Source organism: Cherax quadricarinatus, chromosome 20 (assembly GCF_038502225.1).
Source record: "Cherax quadricarinatus isolate ZL_2023a chromosome 20, ASM3850222v1, whole genome shotgun sequence".
In the NCBI taxonomy this organism is placed as follows: Eukaryota; Metazoa; Arthropoda; class Malacostraca; order Decapoda; family Parastacidae; genus Cherax; species Cherax quadricarinatus.
In genome coordinates this window covers 43,044,974-43,071,664 of record NC_091311.1, presented here as the reverse complement: position 1 = coordinate 43,071,664, position 26,691 = coordinate 43,044,974, and the positions used below count along the sequence as shown (strand labels likewise).

At 38.4% G+C, this 26,691-nt stretch overlaps 1 protein-coding gene across 6 annotated transcripts in view; it reads left to right on the top strand.

Moving 5' to 3' along the window:
- LOC128700906 (uncharacterized protein DDB_G0286591) overlaps nt 1-24,960 on the top strand; it is a 52,963-nt gene extending 28,003 nt beyond the window's left edge. For all 6 annotated transcript variants that reach the window (XM_070087016.1, XM_070087017.1, XM_070087015.1 and 3 more), the window contains 3 exons: nt 4,463-6,361; nt 8,082-8,225; nt 24,636-24,960. In XM_070087016.1, coding sequence (XP_069943117.1) covers nt 4,463-6,361; nt 8,082-8,225; nt 24,636-24,802 — 2,210 coding nt within the window. In that variant the 3' untranslated portion in view covers nt 24,803-24,960. The remainder of the gene's footprint in view (nt 1-4,462; nt 6,362-8,081; nt 8,226-24,635) is intronic.
- The last annotated feature ends 1,731 nt before the right edge of the window (nt 24,961-26,691 follow it).

Sequence of the window (26,691 nt, the reverse complement as noted above, 5' to 3'; positions counted from 1 at the left end):
AGAGGCAGTAATTTCATGCACTGGTCAGGGAGGTATACCATCTTTTAGGAGTGAAGAAGAGCAGAATGTAAGTGTGGGGGAGGTACGTGAGGCATTACGTAAAATGAAAGGGGGTAAAGCAGCTGGAACTGATGGGATCATGACAGAAATGTTAAAAGCAGGGGGGGATATAGTGTTGGAGTGGTTGGTACTTTTGTTTAATAAATGTATGAAAGAGGGGAAGGTACCTAGGGATTGGCAGAGAGCATGTATAGTCCCTTTATATAAAGGGAAAGGGGACAAAAGAGACTGTAAAAATTATAGAGGAATAAGCTTACTGAGTATACCAGGAAAAGTGTACGGTAGGGTTATAATTGAAAGAATTAGAGGTAAGACAGAATGTAGGATTGCGGATGAGCAAGGAGGTTTTAGAGTGGGTACGGGATGTGTAGATCAGGTGTTTACATTGAAGCATATATGTGAACAGTATTTAGATAAAGATAGGGAAGTTTTTATTGCATTTATGGATTTAGAAAAGGCATATGATAGAGTGGATAGAGGAGCAATGTGGCAGATGTTGCAAGTATATGGAATAGGTGGTAAGTTATTAAATGCTGTAAAGAGTTTTTATGAGGATAGTGAGGCTCAGGTTAGGGTGTGTAGAAGAGAGGGAGACTACTTCCCGGTAAAAGTAGGTCTTAGACAGGGATGTGTAATGTCACCATGGTTGTTTAATATATTTATAGATGGGGTTGTAAAGGAAGTAAATGCTAGGGTGTTTGGGAGAGGGGTGGGATTAAATTATGGGGAATCAAATTCAAAATGGGAATTGACACAGTTACTTTTTGCTGATGATACTGTGCTTATGGGAGATTCTAAAGAAAAATTGCAAAGGTTAGTGGATGAGTTTGGGAATGTGTGTAAAGGTAGAAAGTTGAAAGTGAACATAGAAAAGAGTAAGGTGATGAGGGTGTCAAATGATTTAGATAAAGAAAAATTGGATATCAAATTGGGGAGGAGGAGTATGGAAGAAGTGAATGTTTTCAGATACTTGGGAGTTGACGTGTCGGCAGATGGATTTATGAAGGATGAGGTTAATCATAGAATTGATGAGGGAAAAAAGGTGAGTGGTGCGTTGAGGTATATGTGGAGTCAAAAAACGTTATCTATGGAGGCAAAGAAGGGAATGTATGAAAGTATAGTAGTACCAACACTCTTATATGGGTGTGAAGCTTGGGTGGTAAATGCAGCAGCGAGGAGACGGTTGGAGGCAGTGGAGATGTCCTGTTTAAGGGCAATGTGTGGTGTAAATATTATGCAGAAAATTCGGAGTGTGGAAATTAGGAGAAGGTGTGGAGTTAATAAAAGTATTAGTCAGAGGGCAGAAGAGGGGTTGTTGAGGTGGTTTGGTCATTTAGAGAGAATGGATCAAAGTAGAATGACATGAAATGCATATAAATTTATAGGGGAAGGAAGGCGGGGTAGGTGTCGTCCTCGAAAGGGTTGGAGAGAGGGGGTAAAGGAGGTTTTGTGGGTAAGGGGCTTGGACTTCCAGCAAGCGTGCGTGAGCGTGTTAGATAGGAGTGAATGGAGACGAATGGTACTTGGGACCTGACGATCTGTTGGAGTGTGAGCAGGGTAATATTTAGTGAAGGGATTCAGGGAAACCGGTTATTTTCATATAGTCGGACTTGAGTCCTGGAAATGGGAAGTACAATGCCTGCACTTTAAAGGAGGGGTTTGGGAAATTGGCAGTTTGGAGGGATATGTTGTGTATCTTTATATGTGTATGCTTCTAGACTGTTGTATTCTGAGCACCTCTGCAAAAACAGTGATAATGTGCGAGTGTGGTGAAAGTGTTGAATGATGATGAAAGTATTTTCTTTTTGGGGATTTTCTTTCTTTTTTGGGTCACCCTGCCTCGGTGGGAGACGGCCGACTTGTTGAAAAAAAAAAAAAAAAAATATGATATTCAGTTATTCTATTTACATGGTGTTGTAGATGTGTGCATTATTTGGTTAGTTATGTTAAGCACATTTATATCTGACTATAAACTGAATATGTGTCCTTTTTTCTGTCTCATGAACATGCAAGATTTCAGGTACGTCTTGCTACTTCTACTTACACTTAGGTCACACTACACATACATGTACAAGCATATATATATATATATATATACACACCCCTTTGAGTTTTCTTCTATTTTCTTTCTAGTTCTTGTTCTTGTTTATTTCCTCTTATCTCCATGGGGAAGTGGAACAGAATTCTTCCTCTGTAAGCCATGCGTGTTGTAAGAGGCGACTAAAATGCCGGGAGCAAGGGGCTAGTAACCCCTTCTCCTGTATATGTTACTAAATTTGAAAGGAGAAACTTTTGTTTTTCCTTTTGGGCCACCCCGCCTCGGTGGGATACGGCCGGTGTGTTGAAAGAAAGAAAAGAATAAACTGAATGGGTGAATAAAAGCTGATCCTTGACTAGGGAATCTTTGACAAGTTACTGGCTAAATTCAGGGCTGGCACACAAGTGAGGAACCCTATTCCCTACAAGGGTATAAAAATATCCATTTGGAAAAGTTTATGCTTTAAAATATTTAAGGCTACTAGTTCTTAAATTAATTTATAATTACCAGTTCATTTTATCTATGCAGGGCATGAAAAATTATGGTCAAGAGTATTTCAAATTTATATTATTGAACAAAAAAGTGACAGTATTCATATAAAAAATACAAGAACTGTACAGTAATTGAAAAATATGTATCAGATACCTGCTAGTGACTAGCAAATTCTGGTATTACTTTATTAAATATGGTTACCTATTATCTTACAGCTAGTAAGTCATTTTCCATTCTGTGATTCTCTAACCATTATGTAAGTGTAATAATAATAATTCTCCATGGAGAAGTGGAAAAGAATTCTTTCTCTATAATCATGCGTGTCTTAAGAGGCGACTAAAATGCTGGGAGGAAGAGACTCGTAACCCCTTCTCCTGTGTAAATTACTAAATTTAATTGCTTTGAATAGTAGAACATTCTGGATAGGGGCCTAGTAGCACATAAAAATTTCATTTTTACTCCACATCGGGCACATCTGGAGTTGTTGTTCTTTCAACAAATCGGACGTATCCCACCGAGGCAAGATGGCCCAAAAAGAAAAATGAAAGTTTCTCTTTTTAAATTTAGTAATTTATACAGGAGAAAGGGTTACTAGCCCGTTGCCCCCGGCATTTTAGTTGTCTCTTACAACACGCATAGCTTATGGAGGAAGAATTCTGTTCCACTTCCCCATGGAGACAAGAGGAAATAAACAAGAACTAGTAAGAAAATAGAAGAAAACCCAGAGGGGTGTGTGTATATATATGCCTATACATGCCTGTGTAGTGTGACCTAAGTGTAAGTAGAAGTAGCAAGACATACATGAAATCTTGCATGTTTATGAGACATCTGGAGTTCTTCTTCCTTTCAATACACCGGCCGTATCCCACCAAGGCAGGGTGGGATACATTTAGTATATATTACATTTAGTAATATATACAGAAGAGGTTACTAGCCCCTTGCTCCCGGCATTTTAGTCGCCTCTTACAACACACATGGCTTACGGAGGAAGAATTCTATTCCACTTCCCCATGGAGATAAGAGGAAATAAACAAGAACAAGAACTAGAAAGAAAATAGAAGAAAACCCAGAGGGGTGTGTGTATATGCCTATACATGCCTTTGTAGTGTGACCTAAGTGTAAGTAGAAGTAGCAAGACATACCTGAAATCTTGCATGTTTATGAGACATCTGGAGTTACTAGATACAAATGCCTGTGTAATTTTTTAACAATGTTTGAAGTCTAATGTACTTGTTCTTAATTTTGTCAAGGTCATTTCTTGCTGATGATGTAACTTATTAGGGACATACTTTTAAGTGAGCTCTTATTTTTTTTCAGATTTGCCATTTATTTAATTGTTACAGCATTTTCAGATAATATTCTTTGTTTCTTCTATGCCTAACACTTGACTCCATTCTCTCTTACTTTTTCTTCCTTAACCTGATACATGTGGCCTCTTTATTTTCCAGGTGTATATTGTTACTATCGTCTGTACTTTAATTATAATGCAGAGTTTGTGAAATGCAAATCTGTAGAGCTAATACAGCACAGAAACTATTTATCAGTCAGTCTTTCATATATCATCTCATATCTGTTAGCTGTTATAATAGTAACAAGAATAATAATATTTTAGCATGATACAATGTTTGTACACAGAAAGGTAACATTTAATTGTGCATGCAGAAAGCCTATAGTTATGCAGAGCATTTTGGGCAAGCTTAAGCATCTTGAAGATGCTCTCAGTGGCATTTAAAACACAGGTGATAGACATTTTTCAGCAATTTTCTTTCTACCTCTCTCTAGTCTGATCCATTATTTAATGTACAAATATTAATTATTTTAAATTTGTGCTTCTGTCTGGTTTAACTTTCTGATGTTTCTGTCTCTTTTCAGAAAATAAGTCAGAAAGAATTCATGTTGAAGATCTTCCACCATTAGACTTCAAATCACAAAGGGAAAGCTCTGGTGATGACTCTGACCCAGTTCTAGATGAAGATTCCACTTCCAGTACATTGCCACTTCCAGGATTAATAAAGCATGCCCTGTCACAGCCTTTTGATGTGGGTGATGGTAATGACAAAAATGAAGAACAACTAATGGTTCCAGAAGTTAAGGACATGAACCTTACTAGTGATCAAGATGATTCATTATGGGGTGATGATCTCAATATTGGTATATGTGATATTAGTGAAATTAATATAGTGTCTGACACAGACACCAGACATTTTGTGAAAGAGAAAGTAAGTGTTGCACTTGAAAAGGATAAAGTGAACATAGGTGATGATGTGAAGGATGTTTCTAATGTATCTGTAGATATATTTGATGATGATCTGTTCAACGATTCAGTGATAAAAACTACACAAGCCTTGGAAGAAGCCATGGCTAAAAAAGACAGTGGAATTTTGTTTACCGATGTAGACAATAGAAATTCTCAAGAATCAGAACAAAGGAATAACCTTTCAGGTTATGTTAACATTAGTAAAGATAAAACTAATCAGAAAGATGTAGACTACAAAATTTGTTTAAATACTGATCATATAATCAGTGGTAATAGTAGTATTAGGCATATCAGCAATGTTACTAGTATAAATAGAAACAGTTCAAGTGTAACCCAGAGTGCCATAGTACATTATAATTCTGCTAATAATAATATCAACAAAAATACAACTTGCCAAACTTTTAGTAATATCAAAGTAAATAGTTCTTGTAATCAGAGTAAATCCAGTGCTTCCAGTATCTATAACAAAAATATTGATAATCATATTTCTGGTGATGAGAGTAGCTGTAGCCCTGTCATTGGTAAGACCCTTATATCCCCCACAAATAATCTTCAAAGGCGAGTTAGAAGTTCATTTCAGTTAGGCAGAATTGTGTCTGATTCATTGAAAAATCCCTTGAATAATACTCTAGAAAGTAATTCTCATGTATATAGTGTTAATGCTAGTAAATTTATAAATAAGACACCTATAAATGAAAGTGGCTTTGAAAATATTGGTTCAAAAAATATATCTGATAATTCTGTACATAAAACTGCAATAGCAAACATTGAGTCAAAAGGTATACAGAATGTACATGTGATACATCCTATAGCTAATGAGGAGACATGCCAGGCAACTAAGGCCCCCAGTATAAAAATCAAAAGCCCAAGTGCATCTAACTATCATTCTGTTTTTTCGAATATACCATCGAAAAAATCTAGTAGTGATTGTTCTAATCAAGTAGGACGACTGACAAGTACAGGTCAGACAGCAAGAGGACCTATAATGCGCTCGCATTCTACTGATAATGCAAAGGTTACTGTTGATCTGCCATCTGTCACTCAGCGGAGCAAAAGCTCAATGGATGGAGATGTTTCCCGAGAATTTGGAGAGGATGATGAATTTTTTAAGTCGTTGCTCTCTGATCTTCCCGAAGATGAGGAGTTATTTAAAATTGCTTCTTACCATCCACAATCTAGTGTGCAGAAATGTAGAATAAGTGTGCCTCCTCAGAGTGATGAATGCTCCGTGAATATTGTGAAGTTCCCTGAAAATTTTAATTCTGATAAACCTTTGCGTGAAGAAAACCCTGCAGTAAGTTCTCATGCATACATAAAAGATGAAGTAAAGACATCTCGTCAAAAATCTGTTGTGCAGGCTTACAAAACCTTGAAGACTTCGCTCAAGCACTCACATTCTTTAACTGAAGGCAGAAGGGATCAGAGGTACTTCAACCATACCACACAAGCATCTAATCTTCATAACCCAAGACTAGACACCAGTAAAATGTCTGTAAATATGGAAAATTCACGTGGTAAGTTCTTATATTATCGAAGCATAGTAAAGTAGGTAAAAAATATTAATCTCAAATATTAAAGTTCTTTAGCCTTTTTTAATACTTGGCTGATTACTGTAATCCCAGGATCCACAAGAGATACATCTCATAAACATATGTGACATTGCAGGCAAATCTAACAAATTTCTACTTACATTCAGTAGACACTTTATTTTTGTTTCTTAATATTGTAGTTCTTTTTTTCACATTGGCTGTTTCCCACCGAGGGTGACCCAACAAGAAAGAAAAACCCAAAAAGAATGAAAAAGAACTTTCAACATTTTCACCATCATTCATACATAATCTCTGTCTTTGCAGAGGTGCTCAGATACAACTGCTTAGATGGTATCTTATAGATATATAATCTGTGTATTTAAGAGTTTACTGGGCTGTAGTTACTTACTATCACTACAGAACTCTAACATTAGTTTACATTTGAGAATACATACAACCCATGTACTTCATTTAATCACTGTGTATTTTTTGTGCAAATTGCTCTTGAAAATTTGTAGTACATTTATTTTGGTTGACCAGCATATCTTGGTCCACCACTGCTTAGTATTGAGGTGTGTCATGTGCCACCAAATGTGAACAAAGACGTGCTAGGACCGAAGGCAGGGGTAAGTTTAAGATGATAATACAGTGGGACCTCGGTACTCGAATGTAATTCATTCCAGAAGGCTGTTCGAGTGCCGATCCATTCGAGTATCGAACAAATTCTTTGCAACCAGTTTTGTTTTTGGTTGGTTGTTATCACTAATCTTCGTAGGCCCCATGGTGACTTATTTATACAAATATATAAAAAAAAAAAAAAATGCTAAGAAACACAAAATAGTTTACAGTGACGTTCTGGCAGGTCGTGTTTGTTTGGTCGAGTGCTGAGCTTTGTTTGAGTAGGGAGCGGTCCATGTACCGAGGTCCCACTGTAGTTCAGTAAATCTGAGACTTGCCTTTCATGGGCCAGTAGTTCTACTGCAGTGCTCCTCAAGCCTGTAGAAGTACCCTGGCTTTCTGAGGCTTTGCTTTTATAAAATTTGCTGCAGTATCTTAGGAAGTAAATAGTGCATCTGTGCTACATGAGGTTATTTTAGGTTAAGTAGATTTTGCTAGGTTTGGTTACATTTTTATCATTTGTACAACAAAATACTATCTTGACTGCAAAACCAATATGATATTTTACAGTTCAGACTATAATTCATGGCTGACATTGATCGAGTAGCAGTCGTTAACTATCACTGCTTACTGTACATAACAGTAACTATTAATTACCATACTGGTACAGTGGTACAGGAATTTATACAGGTCAGCAAATATAATTTTTTTGAAAATGTTTTGTCTAAAGAGGCAAGTAATTAAAATCTTGTACTACACTTCAGAAGCATTTTAGGTGGCCCTCTCAACCTTGAGAGTGGAGAAGGAAATACATAATAAGAATTATTTTGAATAATGGTAATTCCTAGAATTTGATCAGTAATGGCTGTGATTTGTTGATTATAAAAGTGTAATTCAAATTTTATTTGTTAATTGTTTTCTGTTTCTTTATTTAATTCACTGAAATTAAGACACACAGCTAAACTTTTTAGGTAGTCAAGATCCTGTATTTGTAATTCAGGTTAGGTGATTTAAAAATATATTAGCTTGCATTGGCATCTAGGGCCAGGGAATGAAGAGCCATGAATGACAAAGATCATTGTTTCAGATGATGTGCAAAATGTTGAGAAAAAAGTAGACAACAAAGCCAGCAAGCAGAACTCTCTGACAGCACCTCAGTTGTACACCAGCGACATCTTGGATGATGATCTCTTTGAAGATGATGTTTTAACATTAATAGATGAAGTTGAATGTAAGTACATTAAAAATCTAGTAGGTCAGTGGTATTTTACTGTATTCGTAAAGGAGAATAAGCTGGCATATGGAAGTTTTTGCAATATGACAAAAATCCATCAAGATAGATATGTCATATGGGTGAGAGGTTAAATAGGTGGAAAAGCATTGTTAATAAATTTTATTGAGAATAAGAAAATTTAGGAGGTAAATAAAATGTGAGAAATAAGGGGACAAAAGGATCTGAATGAAATTTGTGTGATTAGTAAATAAGGAGGCACAGGTATGATAGTAGAGAGATGAATAAAATATTTTGTTGATTTTCTCTATGCACATCCTGCGTTCAGGTTTCACGAACCACTTGAACTCTGGGGTGTCTCTCACATACCAGTATGTCATTGCATTCAGAGTCCATGACATATTAATATGCATAACTCATAGCACCCAAATTTGTTGTGAGTGGCAAATTTTGGTCTAGACATAAGAGCATGGATCTATTTGGTGGTTGTGTGTGGTATACAAAAATCTTTCCCATGCATTGCATGATGAGAACAGCAAACCTCTGACCCTGCCTTTGGGTTAAAATAGTGACTGTAGTAATATTTTTAGGGTTACTTTTTTGGATCTGTTAGCTTTTTCTTGGTGTTAATAGATTGACTGGTAGAAATGCTAGTGAAATGGAGAAGATTTTGTTGGTTTAAGACCAGAAGTGGACTGAAACAGGAATTCCGTAGGTACAGCATTGCATTAACTTTTGCATTTTTTGTGTCATTACTTTTAGAAAAAGATTCTCTACCATATTTGAAGACAAAGTTACTTTTTTACTTTTTTTCATAAATGTAGACATAAAAGAGGCCTTAAGTTTTGAGAGTGCTTTTGGTAAACCTCTTATTATGTGTACCAGCAATAGGTTATGACCACTTTTTGCCCAGCCAATGTGTGTGTGTTTTTGTTTTTGTTTGTGTATTTTTTGTTTTTGTGTTTGTGTGTTTTTGTGCTTGTGTGTTTTTTTGTTTTTGTGTTTCTGTGTATTTTTGTTTTTGTGTATTTTTTTTTTTGTGTGTGTGTGTATGTGTGTGTGTGTGTGTGTGTGTGTGTGTGTGTGTGTGTGTGTGTGTGTGTGTGTGTGTGTGTGTGTGTGTGTGTGTACTCACCTAATTGTACTTACCTAATTGTGGTTGCAGGGGTCAAGACTCAGCTCCTGGCCCCGCCTCTTCACTGATTGCTACTAGGTCCTCTCTCTCTCTGCTTCCTGAGCTTTATCATACCTCTTCTTAAAACTATGTATGGTTCCTGCCTCCACTACTTCACTTGCTAGGCTATTCCACTTCCTGATGACTCTATGACTGAAGAAATACTTCCTAACGTCCCTGTGACTCGTCTGAGTCTTCAGCTTCCAGTTGTGACCCCTTGTTCCTGTGTCCCCTCTCTGGAACATCCTATCTCTGTCCACCTTGTCTATTCCCCTCAGTATCTTGTATGTCGTTATCATGTCTCCCCTGACCCTTCTGTCCTCCAGTGTCGTCAGTCCGATTTCCCTCAACCTTTCCTGGTACGACATTCCCCTGAGCTCTGGGACTAGCCTTGTTGCAAACCTTTGTACTTTCTCTAACTTCTTGACATGTGTGTGTGTGTGTGGGGGGGAGGGTTTGTGTGTGTGTGTGGGGGGGGGAGGGTTTGTGTGTGTGTGTGGGGGGTTTTGTGTGTGTGTGTGTGTGTGGGGTTTTGTGTGTGTGTGTGTGTTGTGTATGGCATGGCTGTGGCATACTCTGGCTCAAGTCCATTCAAAGATGCTATCATGACTCATGAAATCATAATAAAACAACTGCAAAAGGAGAGCTGACTGGAAAAAGAGAGCCATTGAGTTTCCTTTAGGAATTTATTAACAGAATAATAAACTTTTATCCAAAAATATAAAAAGGGTTTAATAAATTTTAAGGAAAAATAAAAACAAATGGATTAATCAAAGCTAAACAAAATAAAATTGTTCCTCAACCAGAGGAATATATAGACTTATATATTAGGGACAGTTGTTGATTTTCTCCATGAGGTTATGAAACCATAATAGAAGCAGCTCGAGTGTCAAAAGTTCTCCAGAGTAATGGGCAGACCAGTTAATGAGTTAGTGAGGGTTGACCAGGAGATAGAGAAAGCAAGGTCGTTCAGATGCCTCTATCACGGGCATTTCACCAGCAGGCAGTTAATGAGTTAAGAAAAGGTTGTTAGATGCCTTTGTGAAGTGTGAACAGTACTGTAGAGATAGGTTCAGAGTCCATAGCTAGGTAGGAAATCCTTACATAAACAGTCTTAAGATCAAATTATATTTGTAGAACAATTAGATATTTTAAAAAATCCTGTTCCCATCCAGCTTTCTCCATGGGGGACCAAGCCATGAAGTGAGCACTCGGAGAAGAGTGAAGGATTAATATGCATAAAATTGAAGTTCAGGGTATAAGACAACACTTAAGACAGTAAGGAAGTCTGCCTGGAGCTTTTGAAAAGCAAGAGAATCCCAATCCCAAAAGAAAAATACTTACATGGAATGCAGAATGGAAGTACAGTGCTAGTCACAGCATTATGCTGCCCCTCCCCAACACACATACCAAAATGCAAACATATACCATGAAAGATTATAATATATAGATCTGCACACTTACCTAGGTTTTAATACTTGGTGCTGTGTCCTTTACGCAGCCATGTAGGAAGACTCGCACACAAATTCTTGAGGGTTTGAGGAAGTATATTATTCCATGCCTCACGTACAGCAATCTCCAGCCACGGGATGGAACTGATATCCTTGCCCAGTAAACTTCATTTCACTATTGACCAGAGGTTCTCAATAGGGTTTAGGTCTGGGGAATTGCCTAGCCAGTCATTAAAGAACCTCACTTCACAGTCCTTAAGCCATTGAACTACAGATTTGGCGGTATGACACGGTGCACTGTCCTGCATAAAAACCGTAGCCCACACTTATCAAATGCCTCAGTTAAATTGTCACACAATAACCTCACATACTGGTTTTTGGGAAGCACAGTGAGTTCACCAACACTCTGAGCACTGAAACATCCCCAAACTATGAGCGAGTCTGGGTGTTTGGTGGACCCACAGGTGTAGTGTGGGTCTAGCGAGTCACAATCTCTGGGCCGGTACACATGTCCCTCATGGTTACAGATGACGGTGAAGGTTGCTTCATCACTTCAAAGCACTTCAGACCACTGTTGAGGATTCCAGAGAAGATATTTCTTTGCATAATCAAGCCTACGTTTCTTCTGTGGCTTGGAGAGGATCAGTTTCTTAACCTGGTGGCGACTACTGTAGCCCAGTTCTGACACACGTCTGTTAACAGTTCTTACAGACACCTCTGAGAGAAGATGTGGGCTCCTTTCTTTCAGTTCTCTAGCAGTTATCTTAGGTGTACTCTCAAACTGCTTTTTTAACACAGTTAAGTTACAAACAGATGTCTTCTTCGACGTGCCAGGCAGAGGTTTGGCAGGCAGTAACTTGACACAGCCACCAGCCTTGAAAAGCTGCACCCAGTTCCTCACTGAATGCTCACACACACCAACATTCTCCACTTTTTCTTTCATCTGTTGCCCAGCTTTGTGAAGCCCTATGATTTGAGCCATAGTTTCAGGTGTTAAAGACTTCCTTGTACCCATAATCAAATGTGTATAGCCCCAAAACAAAAGGGAACACCCGACAAAAGATGGGGCGGATGAGAGACAAAAGTGCAACACTTCCTCTCACCACAGCAGCCACGTGAGCAGTGAGGAGTCACTGTGGAGTGTGGTGGCAGGATGTGACGTCGTGTTGACGGTTGTTACCCGGCATAATGCACTGATGAAAAAAGACCCCTCCCTGTATGGTAGGCCTTTGATTTTCATCATGGCATTATGCCGGGGTGCTCACCCGGCATAATGCAGTGACTAGCACTGTAGATGAAGTGAAGGGACAGAAGTCACCTCCTTTGAAGAAAAAACAAGTATGAACAGAAGAGTAAAGACAGCCAGTGACGAAACTGAAAATTAAAGAGCAATTGCATAGCCATATGTACATTATTATGTGGATTTAATCAAGTACTACTTGGAGAAAACCTGACAAACAAGTATGCTCACTCGTCAGTCAAGGTGCCAGTAGTGTGGATTAAGGATCTGAACTTTTAACATTTAGGCAGTTACTAATGGAAATTCAAGATGCTTGCTTATCTTTAATATTGGTAAAGAAACCAGCTGATTTTTATAAACCAAGAGGTGCCTTTCAAAAAGATCCAATTGAAGATCGTTGATGTTAGCTTTCTGAGGGTTTTGTAGGCATATTTTCCAACAACTTTAACATTTATCATCTTTGGCATGTAAATACATTTCCCACGAGAATAACACCTCTTGCTTTACTAGTGATTTTTCCACATCAGTATAAGGATACAGAGTCTAGCCTGTTTTTTGACCTTTTCAGAAGAAAATGAGTATAATTATGTGAGGTAATAGATCCTACTACTACTATTTTTGAGAATGTTAAGGTCAGTAATTTTGCAAATTATACTTTACTGAAGCCAGGCACTTTACTAAAGATGCTTTAGTCATGCAGCACCTAAACTCCATTATAGAGTTGCATAATCTGAGGTAAAGCTTGGGACAGCTATTACTAGTCATACCTGGAGTTACCTGGCGAGGGTTTTGGGGGTTAACACCCCTGCTGCCTAATCTGTGACCAGGCCTCATGGTGGATCAGGGCCTGATCAACCAAGCTGTTGCTGTTGGCCCCATGCAACCCAACGTACATACTACAGCCTGGATGGTCAGGTACTGACTTTAGGTACCTGTCCAGCACCTTCTTGAAGACAGCCAGGGGTCTATTGGTAATCCTCCTTATGTATGCTAGAAGGCAGTTGAACAGTCTTGGGCCCCTGATGCTTATTGTATTTTGTCTCATAGGATTGATGTCCAGAAGGACTTTGATAATTTTAGGCCTCACCAATAAAGGAGACTGTCACCTACAGTATTTCCATTCTTTCATCATATTTTTACCATCAAGGGATTACTTGAGGCCTTTGTCTAGGCCATTTCAGACTGAAAAGTCTTATTTAGCTTTCATTTTTGGCTCAGTCAAGCCCAAAAGACATAGTTGGGTCATTTATAATGTTGGGACCAAAGAAACCATTACCCAGAAACCAGAGGATTTCCTAAGAGGGGCATGAAATGAGAGTTCCATTCCAGTATACAGGTCCTCCATTACAAATCCGGCATCATTGGGACCTGTAGGGTGCCGGATTACAGAGTGGTCAGGTGAGAATGCACTAATAAAATTAACCAGCTTGACCTACACAAAGTTCATTGAACATTGGCAAAAGTCGAACATTTCTTCTGCTTTGAGCTCAATTTCAAGGTACTTTTCATCGTGAAACCAATCAAAATCATATCTATTTCTGTAATATATCTTCCATTCTATCAAATGAGATAAAAAAAAACGAGATCATGACCATAAAAACCATACGAAAATATACCGCAAAGAGGTGGCTAATGGCTGAGAAGTGAACTCCCTTATTTATCGTCCGTTTTTTTTTTTTATTCTTGGTATAAGTTAAGAAGCATCGTTCCATCATACATTGCCCAAGTTTCAATAAGATAGCCCAACAACTGAGAATTTTTTTTTTTTTAACAAAAATCATGTATGGCAAGCCCAAGCCAGGTACTGGAAATAAGTCACTTTGTCTGACTTTTTTGGGTTATCCTAGGTTCTCTATACATACGCTGCTATGTATGTTAATCTATATAACTGTATTTGTGTATATCTGAATAAGCTTACTTATTTACTTACCTCTGTTCTTTCGACTGAGTACAAGAAACCGCCCATTCACCTATTTCAGCTACCCAATAAAGTGGTCAGAAATTGGCAATTTGGCCAATTTCACACAAATTTCAACAGATTTCAACGTATTAGACGGTGACGTCATTTGTTTTGAACATTGCTAAATAATCAAACATGTCCGCTACTGTGAGCGCAATTTTAAGGCACTTTTTGTCGTGAAAGCAATCAAAATCATATCTATATCCATTCTATCAAATAAGACTAAAAGAACGAGAATACAACCATAAAAAACCATACGAAAATATGTATACCGCTATGGGGCCACTAATGGCTGAGAAGTGAACTCCGTTATTTATGGTCTGATTTCTTTCATTTTTGGTGTACGTTAAGAAGCATCTTTCCATCATACATTGCCCAAGTTTCATCAAGATAGCCCAACAAACAACTGAGAGAAAAAATAATAATTGTAATAATAATAATATCTTTATTTACTACACGTACATGTACATGGTATACAGGCCTAGCTGACATCAGTGACATACTACTATATAGAAAGACCCATGTTATGCTAAGCATTTCAGGCAAATTAGGTCAGTGTCCCAGGATAAGACCCACACCAGTCCACTAACACCCAGGTACCCATTTACTGATGGATGAACATAGACAACAGGTGTAAAGAAACACGCCCAATGTTTCTACCCTGGCTGGGAATTGAATATTTACCAAAAATCATATATGGCTAGGCCAAGCCAGGTACTAGAAATAAGCCACTTTGTCTGACTTTTTTGGGTTATCCTAGGTTCTCTACACATATGCTGCTATGTGTGATAATCTATGTAGAGAAAATAGCTTTTTTGTTTCAGTTTTATGGTGCAATACGAGCATAGAGTGGAACCTCTACTTACGAGTACATCCATTTGCGAGTTTTTCCAGATACAAGCAGCTGCTCGGTCAATTTTTTGCTTCCAGATGCGAGTGGGCCTCAAGGGAGGTTAATTGACACTGGTGAGGGGGCTCTTGCTCTTGATCTAGGGAATTGGATCTCAGTTGTTTGTTGGACTATCTTATTGAAATTTGGGTAATGTATGATGAAAAGATGCTTCTTAACGTACACCAAAAATGAAAGCAATCGGACCATAAATAATGGAGTTCACTTTTCAGCCATTAGCCTCCCCTTAGCGGTATATTTTCGTATGGTTTTTATGGTTGTATTCTCTTTTTATTTGGTCTCATGTGATAGAATGGAAGATATACTACAAAAATAAATACAGTGGACCCCCGCATAACGATGGCATCACATAGCGATTATTTCGCATACCGCTTACTTTAATTGCAAAAATTTTGCCTCACATACCGCTTAAAAGCCTGCTTACCGATTTTCGTCCGAGACGCGTCCAATGTGCGGCCTGAGCCACGCTCACATGTTCCGCCGGTGGCATTGTTTACCAGCCAGCCTCCGCGGTAACATCCAAGCATACAATCGGAATATTTCGTATTATTACAGTGTTTTCGGTGCTTTTTCTGGAAAATAAGTGACCATGGGCCCCAAGAAAGCTTCTAGTGCCAACCCTACAGCAATAAGGGTGAGAATTACAATAGAGATGAAGAAAAAGATCATTGATAAGTATGAAAGTGGAGTGCATGTCTCCGAGCTGGCCAGGTTGTATAATAAACCCCAATCAACCATCGCTACTATTGGTGGTACAGCTGCTGCTGCTGCTGCACTGTCAGCTGCTGCTGCTGCTGCACTGTCAGCTGCTGCTGCTGCTGCACTGTCAGCTGCTGCTGCTGCTGTAGCACCGTTGTTGGTGTGGCTTATTGAGAATACCTAGAAACAATTAACCCCAGAGGATTTGCCACCCAGGATAACCCAAAAAAGTCAGTGTCATCGAAGACTGTCTAACTTATTTCCATTGGGGTCCTTAATCTTGTCTTCCAGGATGCAACCCACACAAGTCGACTAACACCCAGGTGAACAGGGAAAAATGCCTGGAACTAGTGCTCATATTGGTGAATTTAAAGCCAGCAAAGGTTGGTTTGAGAGATTTAAGAATCGTAGTGGCATACACAGTGTGATAAGGCCTGTTCTGGAAGAAAATGCCAAACAGGACCTACAGTACTCAGGAGGAAAATGCACTCCCAGGACACAGTGTCTCATCAGTCATTGCTGCATCTTCAATAAAGGTAAGTGTCATTTATTCTTCATTTAGTAGACTAGTACATGCACAATATATACTGTGCATGTACTACTCTACTATTGTGCATGTATCCTTCTCTTTGTGTGTGGGGAAAATGTATATTTCATGTGGTAAATTTTTTTTTTTCATACTTTTGGGTGTCTTGCACGGATTAATTTGATTTCCATTATTTCTTATGGGGAAAATTCATTCACATAGCGATTATTTCGCATAACAATTACCCCTCTTGCACGGATTAAAATCGTTAACCGGGGGTCCACTGTATGATTTTAATTGGTTTCACGATGAAAAGTACCTTGAAATTGAGCTCAAAATAACAGAAATGTTTGATTCTTTGGCGACATCAGTGGCAGACATCATGAGGTAGCAGTGGCAGACAACATGAAGCAGCAGTGGCAGACAACATGAAGCAGCAGTGGCAGACAACATGAAGCAGCAGTGGCAGACAACATGAAGCAGCAGTGGCAGACATCATGAAGCAGCAGTGGCAGACAACATGAAGCAGCAGTGGCAGACAACATGAAGCAGCAGTGGCAGACAACATGAAGCAGCAGTGGCAGACAACATGAAGCAGCAGTGGCAGACAACATGAAGCAGCAGTGGCAGACAACATGAGGTAGCAGTGGCAGACAACATGAAGCAGCAGTGACAGACAACATGAAGTAGCAGTGGCAGACAACATGAAGCAGCAGTGACAGACAACATGAAGCAGCAGTGACAGACAACATGAAGTAGCAGTGGCAGACAACATGAAGCAGCAGTGACAGACAACATGAAGCAGCAGTGGCAGACAATATGAAGTAGGAGTGGCAGACAACATGAAACAGCAGTGGCAGACATCATAAGGTAGCAGTGGCAGACAACATGAAGCAGCAGTGGCTAAGTGTAGCATTAAGAGCGTAACAATTAAGTGTAGCATTAAGAGTGTAGCAATTAAGTGTAGCAGTTAAGTGAAGCATTAACCCTTTGACTGTTTTGGTCATATATATATGTCTTACAAGCCACTGTTTTTGATGTATATATACTCATAAATTCTAGCGGCTTCAAATCAAACAGGAGAAAGCTGGTAGGCCCACATGTGAGGGAATGGGTCTGTGTGGTCAGTGTGCACCATATAAAAAAAATCCTGCAGCACGCAGTGCATAATGAGAAAAAAAAACTCCGACCGTTTTTTTTTTAATTAAAATGCTGACTTTGTGGTCTATTTTCGTATAGTATTTATGGTTGTATTCTCGTTTTCTTGGTTTCATTTGATAGAATGGAAAATGTATTATAGAAATAGAGATTTTGATTGGTTTTACTAAGAAAAGAACCTTGAAATGGAGCTCAAAGTATGGGAAATGTTTGATTTTTGCCGATGTTCAACAGTTAACCCGTTAACGGTCCAAACGTATATACAGTGGACCCCCGGTTTACGATCAGCTCCCAATGCGACCAGTTATGTAAGTGTATTTATGTAAGTGCATTTGTATGTGTATGTTTGAGGGTCTGAAATGGACTAATCTAATTCACAATATTCCTTATGGGAACAAATTCAGTCAGTACTGGCACCTGAACATACTTCTGGAATGAAATAATATCGTAAACCGGGGGTCCACTATATACGTTTTTTCAACATTTGAAAGTATGTAAAAAAGTAGATCTTTTTTTTTTTTACATTTGAAAATGTGTAAAAAAACTTTGATCTACTTTTTTTTTTGTTATATTTGAAAATATGTAAAAAAACATAGATCTACTTTTGGAGCACTACACATGTGAACGTAGATCTGCCTGGACTGTTTACGGGTTAACAAATGATGTCATTTTCCAATAAATGTCCAAGTAGCCATTCTAATATGCAGTCATGAATGGGTTGACATTATTTATACAATTATTACAATATTGCAATAGTCTGCATAACAGTAAATCTATTTTTTGTTTGAATAAAAATTCAAAATAGAAAGCAAGAGTAATATCAGAGGGGCCTGGAGACATGACTGATGAACAAAGAAAATGTTAGGTTAGAGCCAGGAATGTCTGCATTGTTCATTCTGGGCCCTATTTTGAAATTGTCATATTTTTTAATTTTTGTGAAATTGGCCAAATTGCAAATTTTTGACCACGTTATTGGGTAGTTGAAATCAACAAATGGGCAGTTTTTTGTACTCAATCGATAGAAAAAATGGAGTTCTAAAGAAATAGCTATGAGTTTGGTCGACTGGAACAATGGAATTAGCCGAAAATAGGGCTCAAAGTGGGTGAAATCGCCAATTCGTAAATATTGCTGAGGTCGCTAACTTTGTGAGAGCGTAATTCTGCCAGTTTTCCATAAAATTTCGTTCTTTTGGTGTCATTACAATCGGGAAAAGATTATCATTTCAGAAGAAAAAATTTTTTTTTTTTTTTTTTGGGGGGGGGGGGGGGGGATTTTGCGACACCAGGAGAAACCTCAGGATTTGGGGTTGCGACAGTCAAGGGGTTAAGAGTGTAGCACTTATAAGTCACTCTGACTGACTTTTTTGGGTTATCCTAGGTTCTCTACACATGTAGTCAGGAGCAGGAATGGCCGCTGTGGTGCCCCTATAAACCCCAACACCAATGGCTGCTGTCACTACCACTAGCCACATACCTAATGACATGTATTTTATTCATTCTAGTGTATATATCATGTTTCTGTGTTATTAATATTGTTTATTATGTCATATTACATGAATTGTGATAGATAAATAAGCTGATATTAGGGAAATTATTAAAGCACGTACAGTGGACCCCCGATATTCAATGGCATTGGTATTCAATAAATCTGGTATTCGATGCATTATATAGCAAATATTTTGCCTCAGTGTCCGATCGAAAACCCGGTATTCGATACGATTCGTACGAGACATGTCCACGTGTGGCCTGAACTGCCCCGTGTGTGCCAGTGTTTACAAGCCAGCCAGTGTGCGCGCATCTAAGGATACGTTCGGTACATTCCATATTATCCATATTATCACTGTTTTTGGTGCTTGTTTCTGCAAAATAAGTCACCATGGGCCCCAAGAAAGCTTCTAGTGCCAACCCTTCGAGGAAAAAGGCGCTAATGACTATTGAAATGAAGAAAGAGCTAATTGCAAAGTACAAAAGTGGAGTGCGTGTGTCGGAGCTGGTCAGGTTGTATAATAAACCCCAATCAACCATCTCTACTATAGTGACCAGGAAAACGGCAATCAAGGAAGCTGTTCTTGCAAAAGGTGCAACTGTGATTACGAAACAGCGACTGCAAGTGTTAGAAAATGTTGAGAGACTGTTATTGGTGTGGATAAAGGAAAAACAGATAGCAGGAGATAGGATCTCTCAAGTGATCATTTGTGAAAAGGCTAGGCAGTTGCATGATGATTTGGTAAAGAAATTGCCTGCAACTAGTGCTGATGTGAGTGAATTTAAGGCCAGCAAAGGTTGGTTTGAAAGATTTAAGAATCGTAGTGGCATAATAGTGTGATTAGGCATGGTGAGGCTGCCAGCGACTCTCAAGCTGGTCCTAGTGGCATTAAAAGAAGAAGGGAAGTAACCCCGGAAAAGGACTTGCTACCTCAAGTCCTAATGGAAGGGGATTCCCCTTCTAAACACTAACACCTCTCCCCTCCTCCCATCCCATCAATCATCACCAGATCTTCATTAAAGGTAAGTGTCAATTATTTTATTGTTATTGTAATTATTCTATTGCATTAAACTTAATATTTCATGTAGTAAATTTTTTTTTTTCATACTTTTGGGTGTCTTGCACGGATTAATTTGATTTCCATTATTTCTTATGAGGAAAATTGATTCGCTTTTCGATATTCGATGAACTCTCAGGAACCGATTAATATCGAATACCGGGGGTCCACTGTATTTTCTCGTGCCTGGAATTCCACTGGAACAAATTAATTCCATTTCATTTAATTTAAATGAGGAAAATTGACTCTGCAAACGAGCAAATCCAGTTGCGAGCAAGGTCATGGAACGGATTAAACTCGTAAGTAGAGGTTCCACTGTATATCACAGTTAGTCCTGTGTTATACTCTGTTTTCTCTAATATAAGCCCCAAGACAGGGATAGGAGAATGGTACTTGTATCCCATACCCTCTTCATACCTCTGTCGAACTGCTCGGTATTATGTCAAATATTATTTATAATGTTATTTGTAATGTTTATTATGTCATATTAGATCAATTGTGATAGGCAAATAAGCTGTAGCATTGATATTAGCATAATAATAAAGCATTATTTCCCCTGCATCACGAGACTGAGCTCATAGCAACCGACAGTGGCTTCAAAGCCACCTTATCTTTAACCCTTAAACTGTCCAAATGTAGATCTACGTTTTTTCAGCATTTGAAGGTATGTAAAAAAAGTAGATCATCTTTTCTTTTTTTACATTTGAAAACATGTAAAAAACTTTGATCTACTTTTTTTTTTTTTGTTATTGAAAATATGTAAAAAAACGTAGATCTGCTTTTTGAGCACTACGCCTGTGAACATAGATCTGCTTGGACAGTTTAAGGGTTAATGGACAATGTATACTGTGTAGGTGCTTTACACAATGAGAAGCATTTCTTTTATTCTTTGGAACCATGGGTAGGGCTGGAAGTAAGCAGGCTATAACAATAAATGAGAGAAAGAAATTGGAATGACTTATGCAGCAAGTAGCACCACCAAACAGTACCAGCAAGTTGGTGTGACGACCCTGGAAATTTGAAATTATGCTAGCCGAAATTAGTGCCGGATAACTGATGGAACCAGATGTCTGATTGCCAGATTTGTGATGGCGGACCTGTACAAATCAAAGGGAGTGTTGTAGAGAGGTTGGGACACATCAAACGACTTCAGTGGCCTTAAAGGAGTCTCTCTTCCTATTAAATCAACTAACAGAGTGAAAGGTTGTTTTTTATAGGAAGGTTCCCTCATTGTCATATCTCTCTCCTCAAGATAGTCTTCAGAGAAGCTGCTAATTTTCTTATTACCAGTCATTCAGAAAGTTTGGCTAAAGAGTATATGATAGCTTCCACAGTTCTCGTATATTTGTCTCATGGTTCAGAATGAGAAGCCTCACCTTATTATTAGGTGAATTTGGCAGTTTTTCTTAATCATAATGTTTCTGACAGTCTCACTAGTTTTATATTAATTTGTGGAATTCCTTATATAGCTCCATATGAATGTAATTAAATTCTTGGTATTGTAGGTAGTACATTGTATAAATATATTTTTAACAAGTACAGTAATGTACATTTCTAGTATTTATGATATTTTTACATTTTGTTTTGTTTCATAGTAAATTACAGTGCCATCTCGACTAGATCTACAGTTGTGAATGGTTATGTACACAGGAATGTTAAATACTACATCTGTTGTTTTATGTAGCTTAATCTGTTTTAATTATGAATGGAAGCAGTAAAGCATTTAGATTCTAGTAAAGCATGTCATTATCTTGGCTTAGGAATCTGGGATTATGATTAAATATGAATATAAATTTTTTGTTAAGCATATATTGTGCAGTTTGCAGTATATACAATCTTTATTTGGTGGTTATTAGTTGTGTTCTAGGTCTGCTGGCATGCATACATACAAAGAATATCTTAATTATTAAGTCATGTATAGAAGCATATAACTGATTTTACTAATAACTATGGAGCTAAGATAGGCTAGAATAAATGCTATTTGTAAAGTCCTTTTCTTATAATTTTTTTGTCATATATAATTTGGACCTTTCCTTTATTATTATGAAAATAATTAAATAACTATAGAACAAAATCTGTAATACTTAGTACTTTTTTTTTTTTAAACAAGTCGGCCGTCTCCCACCGAGGTGTCAACATAGTTGCTGATCCCTGTGTTGTATAGCATATCAGTATCATCCATGTGCTTTAGATAGGAGATCCCTTTTAGGCCTGTGACTTTGTGTGACGTCACGGGATGTGCATGTGTACGTTTGTACCTCTGTCTCGGCCTCAGTCGGCGTTAGACATCCAGACTAGGACAGGCAGAGGCTGGGCTCCATCTCCCATCATCTCAGTCTGACAATATATATCGTTACCATCCAACAAGTGTGTCTACCTTCAACCCTCGATATCTCCATTTAAGAACCCCTACGATAAATGGTGAACCCTCGATATCTCCATTTAAGAACCCCTACGATAAATGGTGAACCCTCGATATCTCCATTTAAGAACCCCTACGATAGAGGCAGGGTGACCCAAAAAGAAAGAAAATCCCCAGAAAGAAAATACTTTTATCATCATTCAACACTTTCACCTCACTCACACATAAACATAATCACTGTTTTTGCATTATAATCATTATTATAATCAAAAAGAAGTGCTAAGACTGTTTTTGCAGAGGTGCTCAGAATACAACAGTTTAGAAGTATATATGTATAAAGATACACAACATATCCCTCCAGACTGCCAATATCCCAAACCCCTCCTTTAAAGTGCAGGCATTGTACTTCCCATTTCCAGGACTCAAGTCCGGCTATATAAAATATGTAACCAGTTTCCCTGAATCCCTTCACTAAATATTACCCTGCTCACACTCCAACAGCTCGTCAGGTCCCAAATACCATTCGTCTCCATTCACTCCTATCTAACATGCTCTTGGTCCTGATAACCATATGCCTCTTGGTCCTGATAACCATATGCCTCTTGGTCCTGATGACCATATGCCCCTTGGTCCTGATGACCATATGAAGCGATTTGGGCATGCTTTCACTCAAGATTCCTAAAGTAATCAGTGGATAACAGGTTGACCCAAATGTCCTTGAACTGCTGCTGCAGGTACAATGTAGATGAAATGTGACAGGATTCCATCTTCTTTTTCATGATATTTCAGGCATTCTCAGTAGGACTGAGGTATGGGCTATTCTCTGACCACTGTAAAACCTCAATTTTTTCTCAGCAAATCACTTGATTACTTTTTTGACCTTGTGACCTGTCTGACCTGCCTCCATTATGAGCAGTATAAAGCAGTCAGGATTCATATTGCATATTTGTTGCTATACTTCATATGAATGTTTTCTGGAGGGATCTGTCAACTCAAGATATGTATCGCCTCTCAGTTCGCCTATACATGGCAGTGAGATAAGGTGTTCCATTGCATTGCTCTGCCCCAAAGGGCCCAGGATTTGGAACTGTAGTTATTGCTATGTAATTTTGTGCCAAGAGGATAAATGTGAATTGATCAAAGATAAATAGCAAGAAAAAAAATGTATATTGGCTTGGAGACAAGAAAAAACCACAGTGAAGGAAATTTGTCACTGTACTGGACAAGCAAAGACCACCATACTGGCATTACTTGCTGCCACCTGTGGTCTCCCACCAGACATTGTTCCCACTGCTAAACTCCATACTGGACAGCCAAGGTGAATGTATAAACACACACACAACATTTTATGCAGAGAACTACATAGAAATCCTGATATGACTGTATTACAACTAAAAGCAACAATATAAGTAATATAAACATCCTGAACTCTTGGGTGACCTCCCAGTCTGGTGTATCCATCACTGCCTGTAAAAAGACAACTGCCGGTCAAGTCATCATCCTGCAAGAAAGCCTCTACTCTTGCAGTTTGCCAGGAAATATACTCAGTGGAGTGTTGATGATTGAAAAAAAATCACATGGTCAGACAAATCCACATTTCAGTGCATTCAAGGTCATCAAAGCAGGGTGAGGTGCCCCTGCATATGAAGTACCGTAAAGCATCCACAATCCGTTGTGGTACTGGTTTGCTTTTGTGGTTTACTTGGTCATGGGGGTGTACTTCCTTCCCCAAAAGTTACAGTGAATGCCAAACACTACATTATTGTTCTCGAGAACCACCTGTTGAATACTTTTGAAATTCACGGTTGCACCACCTTTATGCATGATAGCAACCCTGCCCCCTCCTGTCACAAGGCCAAAAAGGTAACCAAGTGGCTTCTTGGGAAAAATTTGAGGTTTTTCAGTGGCCAGGGAATAGTCCAGACCTCAATCCTACTGAGAATGCCCAAAATATCATGAAAAAGAAGATGGAATCCTTCCACATTTCATCCATGTTGTGCCTGCAGCAGCAGATAAAGGACATTTGGGTCAACCAATTGTCTACTGATTACTTCAGGAATCTGAATGAAAGCATGCCCAGATGGCTTCATATGCTCATCAAAGCCAAGAAGGAAATGACAAAATATTAATGTAAATACTAAGTATTACAGTTTTTGTTCTATAATGTTTATATTGCTGCTTTTTAACAATTTTTGTAATAATGAAAGGGAGGTCTGGATTATTATTGCAGGCATTATATAAAGCCAAGTATGTATCTGGTATAGAAGTTGCATAATAGATTTTCTTAAATATTTTGCTGAATTTGTCTGGTGATTGTTTGAATTGCCTTTACTCTTAAACTAGTGCATATGGAGGAACTAACCATTAGTATTTGTTCTATCCATCAGCCCAGTATGGCAGTCAAAAAGCACAGTCTGAAATGTCCAACTCACAGCAATCACTCTCTCAGTCACTGAGATGCACACAAGATGAAATTGATCGTAAGAAAGAAGCAGCGCGGCGATTACGTGAAGAAAAATTAAAACTGCGAAGTCAGCCCATACAGTATTCATAATCTTGTTGAGCTTTATTGGTAACCCTCATAAATTTTTGCTTGTAAATTACCCGTCTTAAAAAAATATATTATAATTTTTATACTATATATTGTTTTGTGATTGTTACTCATCTTACATTTTTTGTATTTTACCATGCAATAAATATTTGTAAAGAATAATTTTTAACCTCTTCCTTTAAACCCAACACTGTCTGTGTGAAGACATGAGAAGAGGTTTGTAAAGGTACTTTTATAAAAACCTCAAGTACATTTTTGTTTGGTCACCATATTAGTTGTCATTTGACAACTGTCAGTTTCATGTGTATTCATTCCAAATAAAACTAAATTGGGAAGTAAAGAGCCCATTAACAATCTGAACTTTCCTCTAAGCAGAATACACTAGTGTTGAAAGTTTGAGGCTGATCAGAAAGTATTCTCAAGTTATATCAGAGGAACTGATATAACTTGACAGCTTCTAACTGTATCCCCTTTCTGGGATACCTAGTAAAGCTAATTATTTTTCTTACAGGCCTGTTGAGCATTAATAATAAATTTTTCTTTAACACATCGGCCATTTTCCACCAAGGCAGGGTGACCCAAAAAAAAGAAAAATCCGAAAAGAAAGAAAAAACTTTCATTATCAGTCAACACTTTCACCATCACTCATACATAATCACTGTCTTTGCAGAGACACCCAGATACGACAGTTTAGATAGTCCCTCCAAACTGCTAATATCCCAAACCCCTCCTTTAAAGTGCAGGCATTGTACTTCCCATTTCCAGGACTCAAGTCCAGCTAACCAGTTTCCCTGAATCCCTTCACAAAACATTACCCTGCTCACACTCCAACAGCTCGTCAGGTCCCAAAAATCATTCAGTTCCATTCACTCCTATCTAACACACTCACGCATACTTGCTGGAAATCCAAGCCCCTCACCCACAAAACCTTTTCCTTTACCCCCTCCCTCCAACCTTTTCAAGGGCGACCCCCACCTTGCCTTCCTTTCCCTACAGATTTATATGTTCTCCAAGTCATTCTACTTTGTTCCATTCTCTCTAAATGACCAGACCACCTCAACAACCCCTCTTCAGCCCTCTGACTAATACTTTTAGTAACTCCACACCTAGTTTCCACACTGCGAATTCTCTGCATAATATTTACACCACACATTGCCCTTAGACAGGACATCACTGCCTCCAGCCGTGTCCTTGATGCAGCATTTACAACCCAAGCTTCACACCCATATAAGAGTGTTGGTACCGCTATACTTTCATACATTCTCTTCTTTGCCTCCATGGATAATGTTTTTTGTCTCCACAGATACCTCAATGCACCACTCACCTTTTTTCCTTCGTCAGTTCTTTTGTCAACCTCATCCTTCATAAACCCATCCGCTGACAAGTAAATTAGCAAATATCCGAAAACATACACTTCTTCCATACTCCCTCTCTCCAATGTGATGTCCAATTTTTCTTTATCTAAATTATTCAATACCCTCATCACCTTACTCTTATCTATATTCACTTTCAACTGTCTACCTTTACACACCCTCCCAAACTCATCCACTAACCTTTGTAACTTTTCTTTAGAATCTCCCAAAAGCACAGTATCATCAGCAAAAAGTAACTGTGTCAACTCCCATTTTGTATTTGATTCCCCATAATTTAATCCCACCCCTCTCCCCATAAATATATTAAAGATATTAAACAACCATGGTGACATTACACATCCCTGTCTAAGACCTACTTTTATTAGGAAGTAATCTCCCTCTCTCCTACACACCCTAACCTGAGCCTCACTATCCTCATAAAAACTCTTTACAGCATTTAGTAACTTACTACTTATTCCATACACTTGCAATATCTGCCACATTGCTCCCCTATCCACTCTGTCATATGCCTTTTCTAAA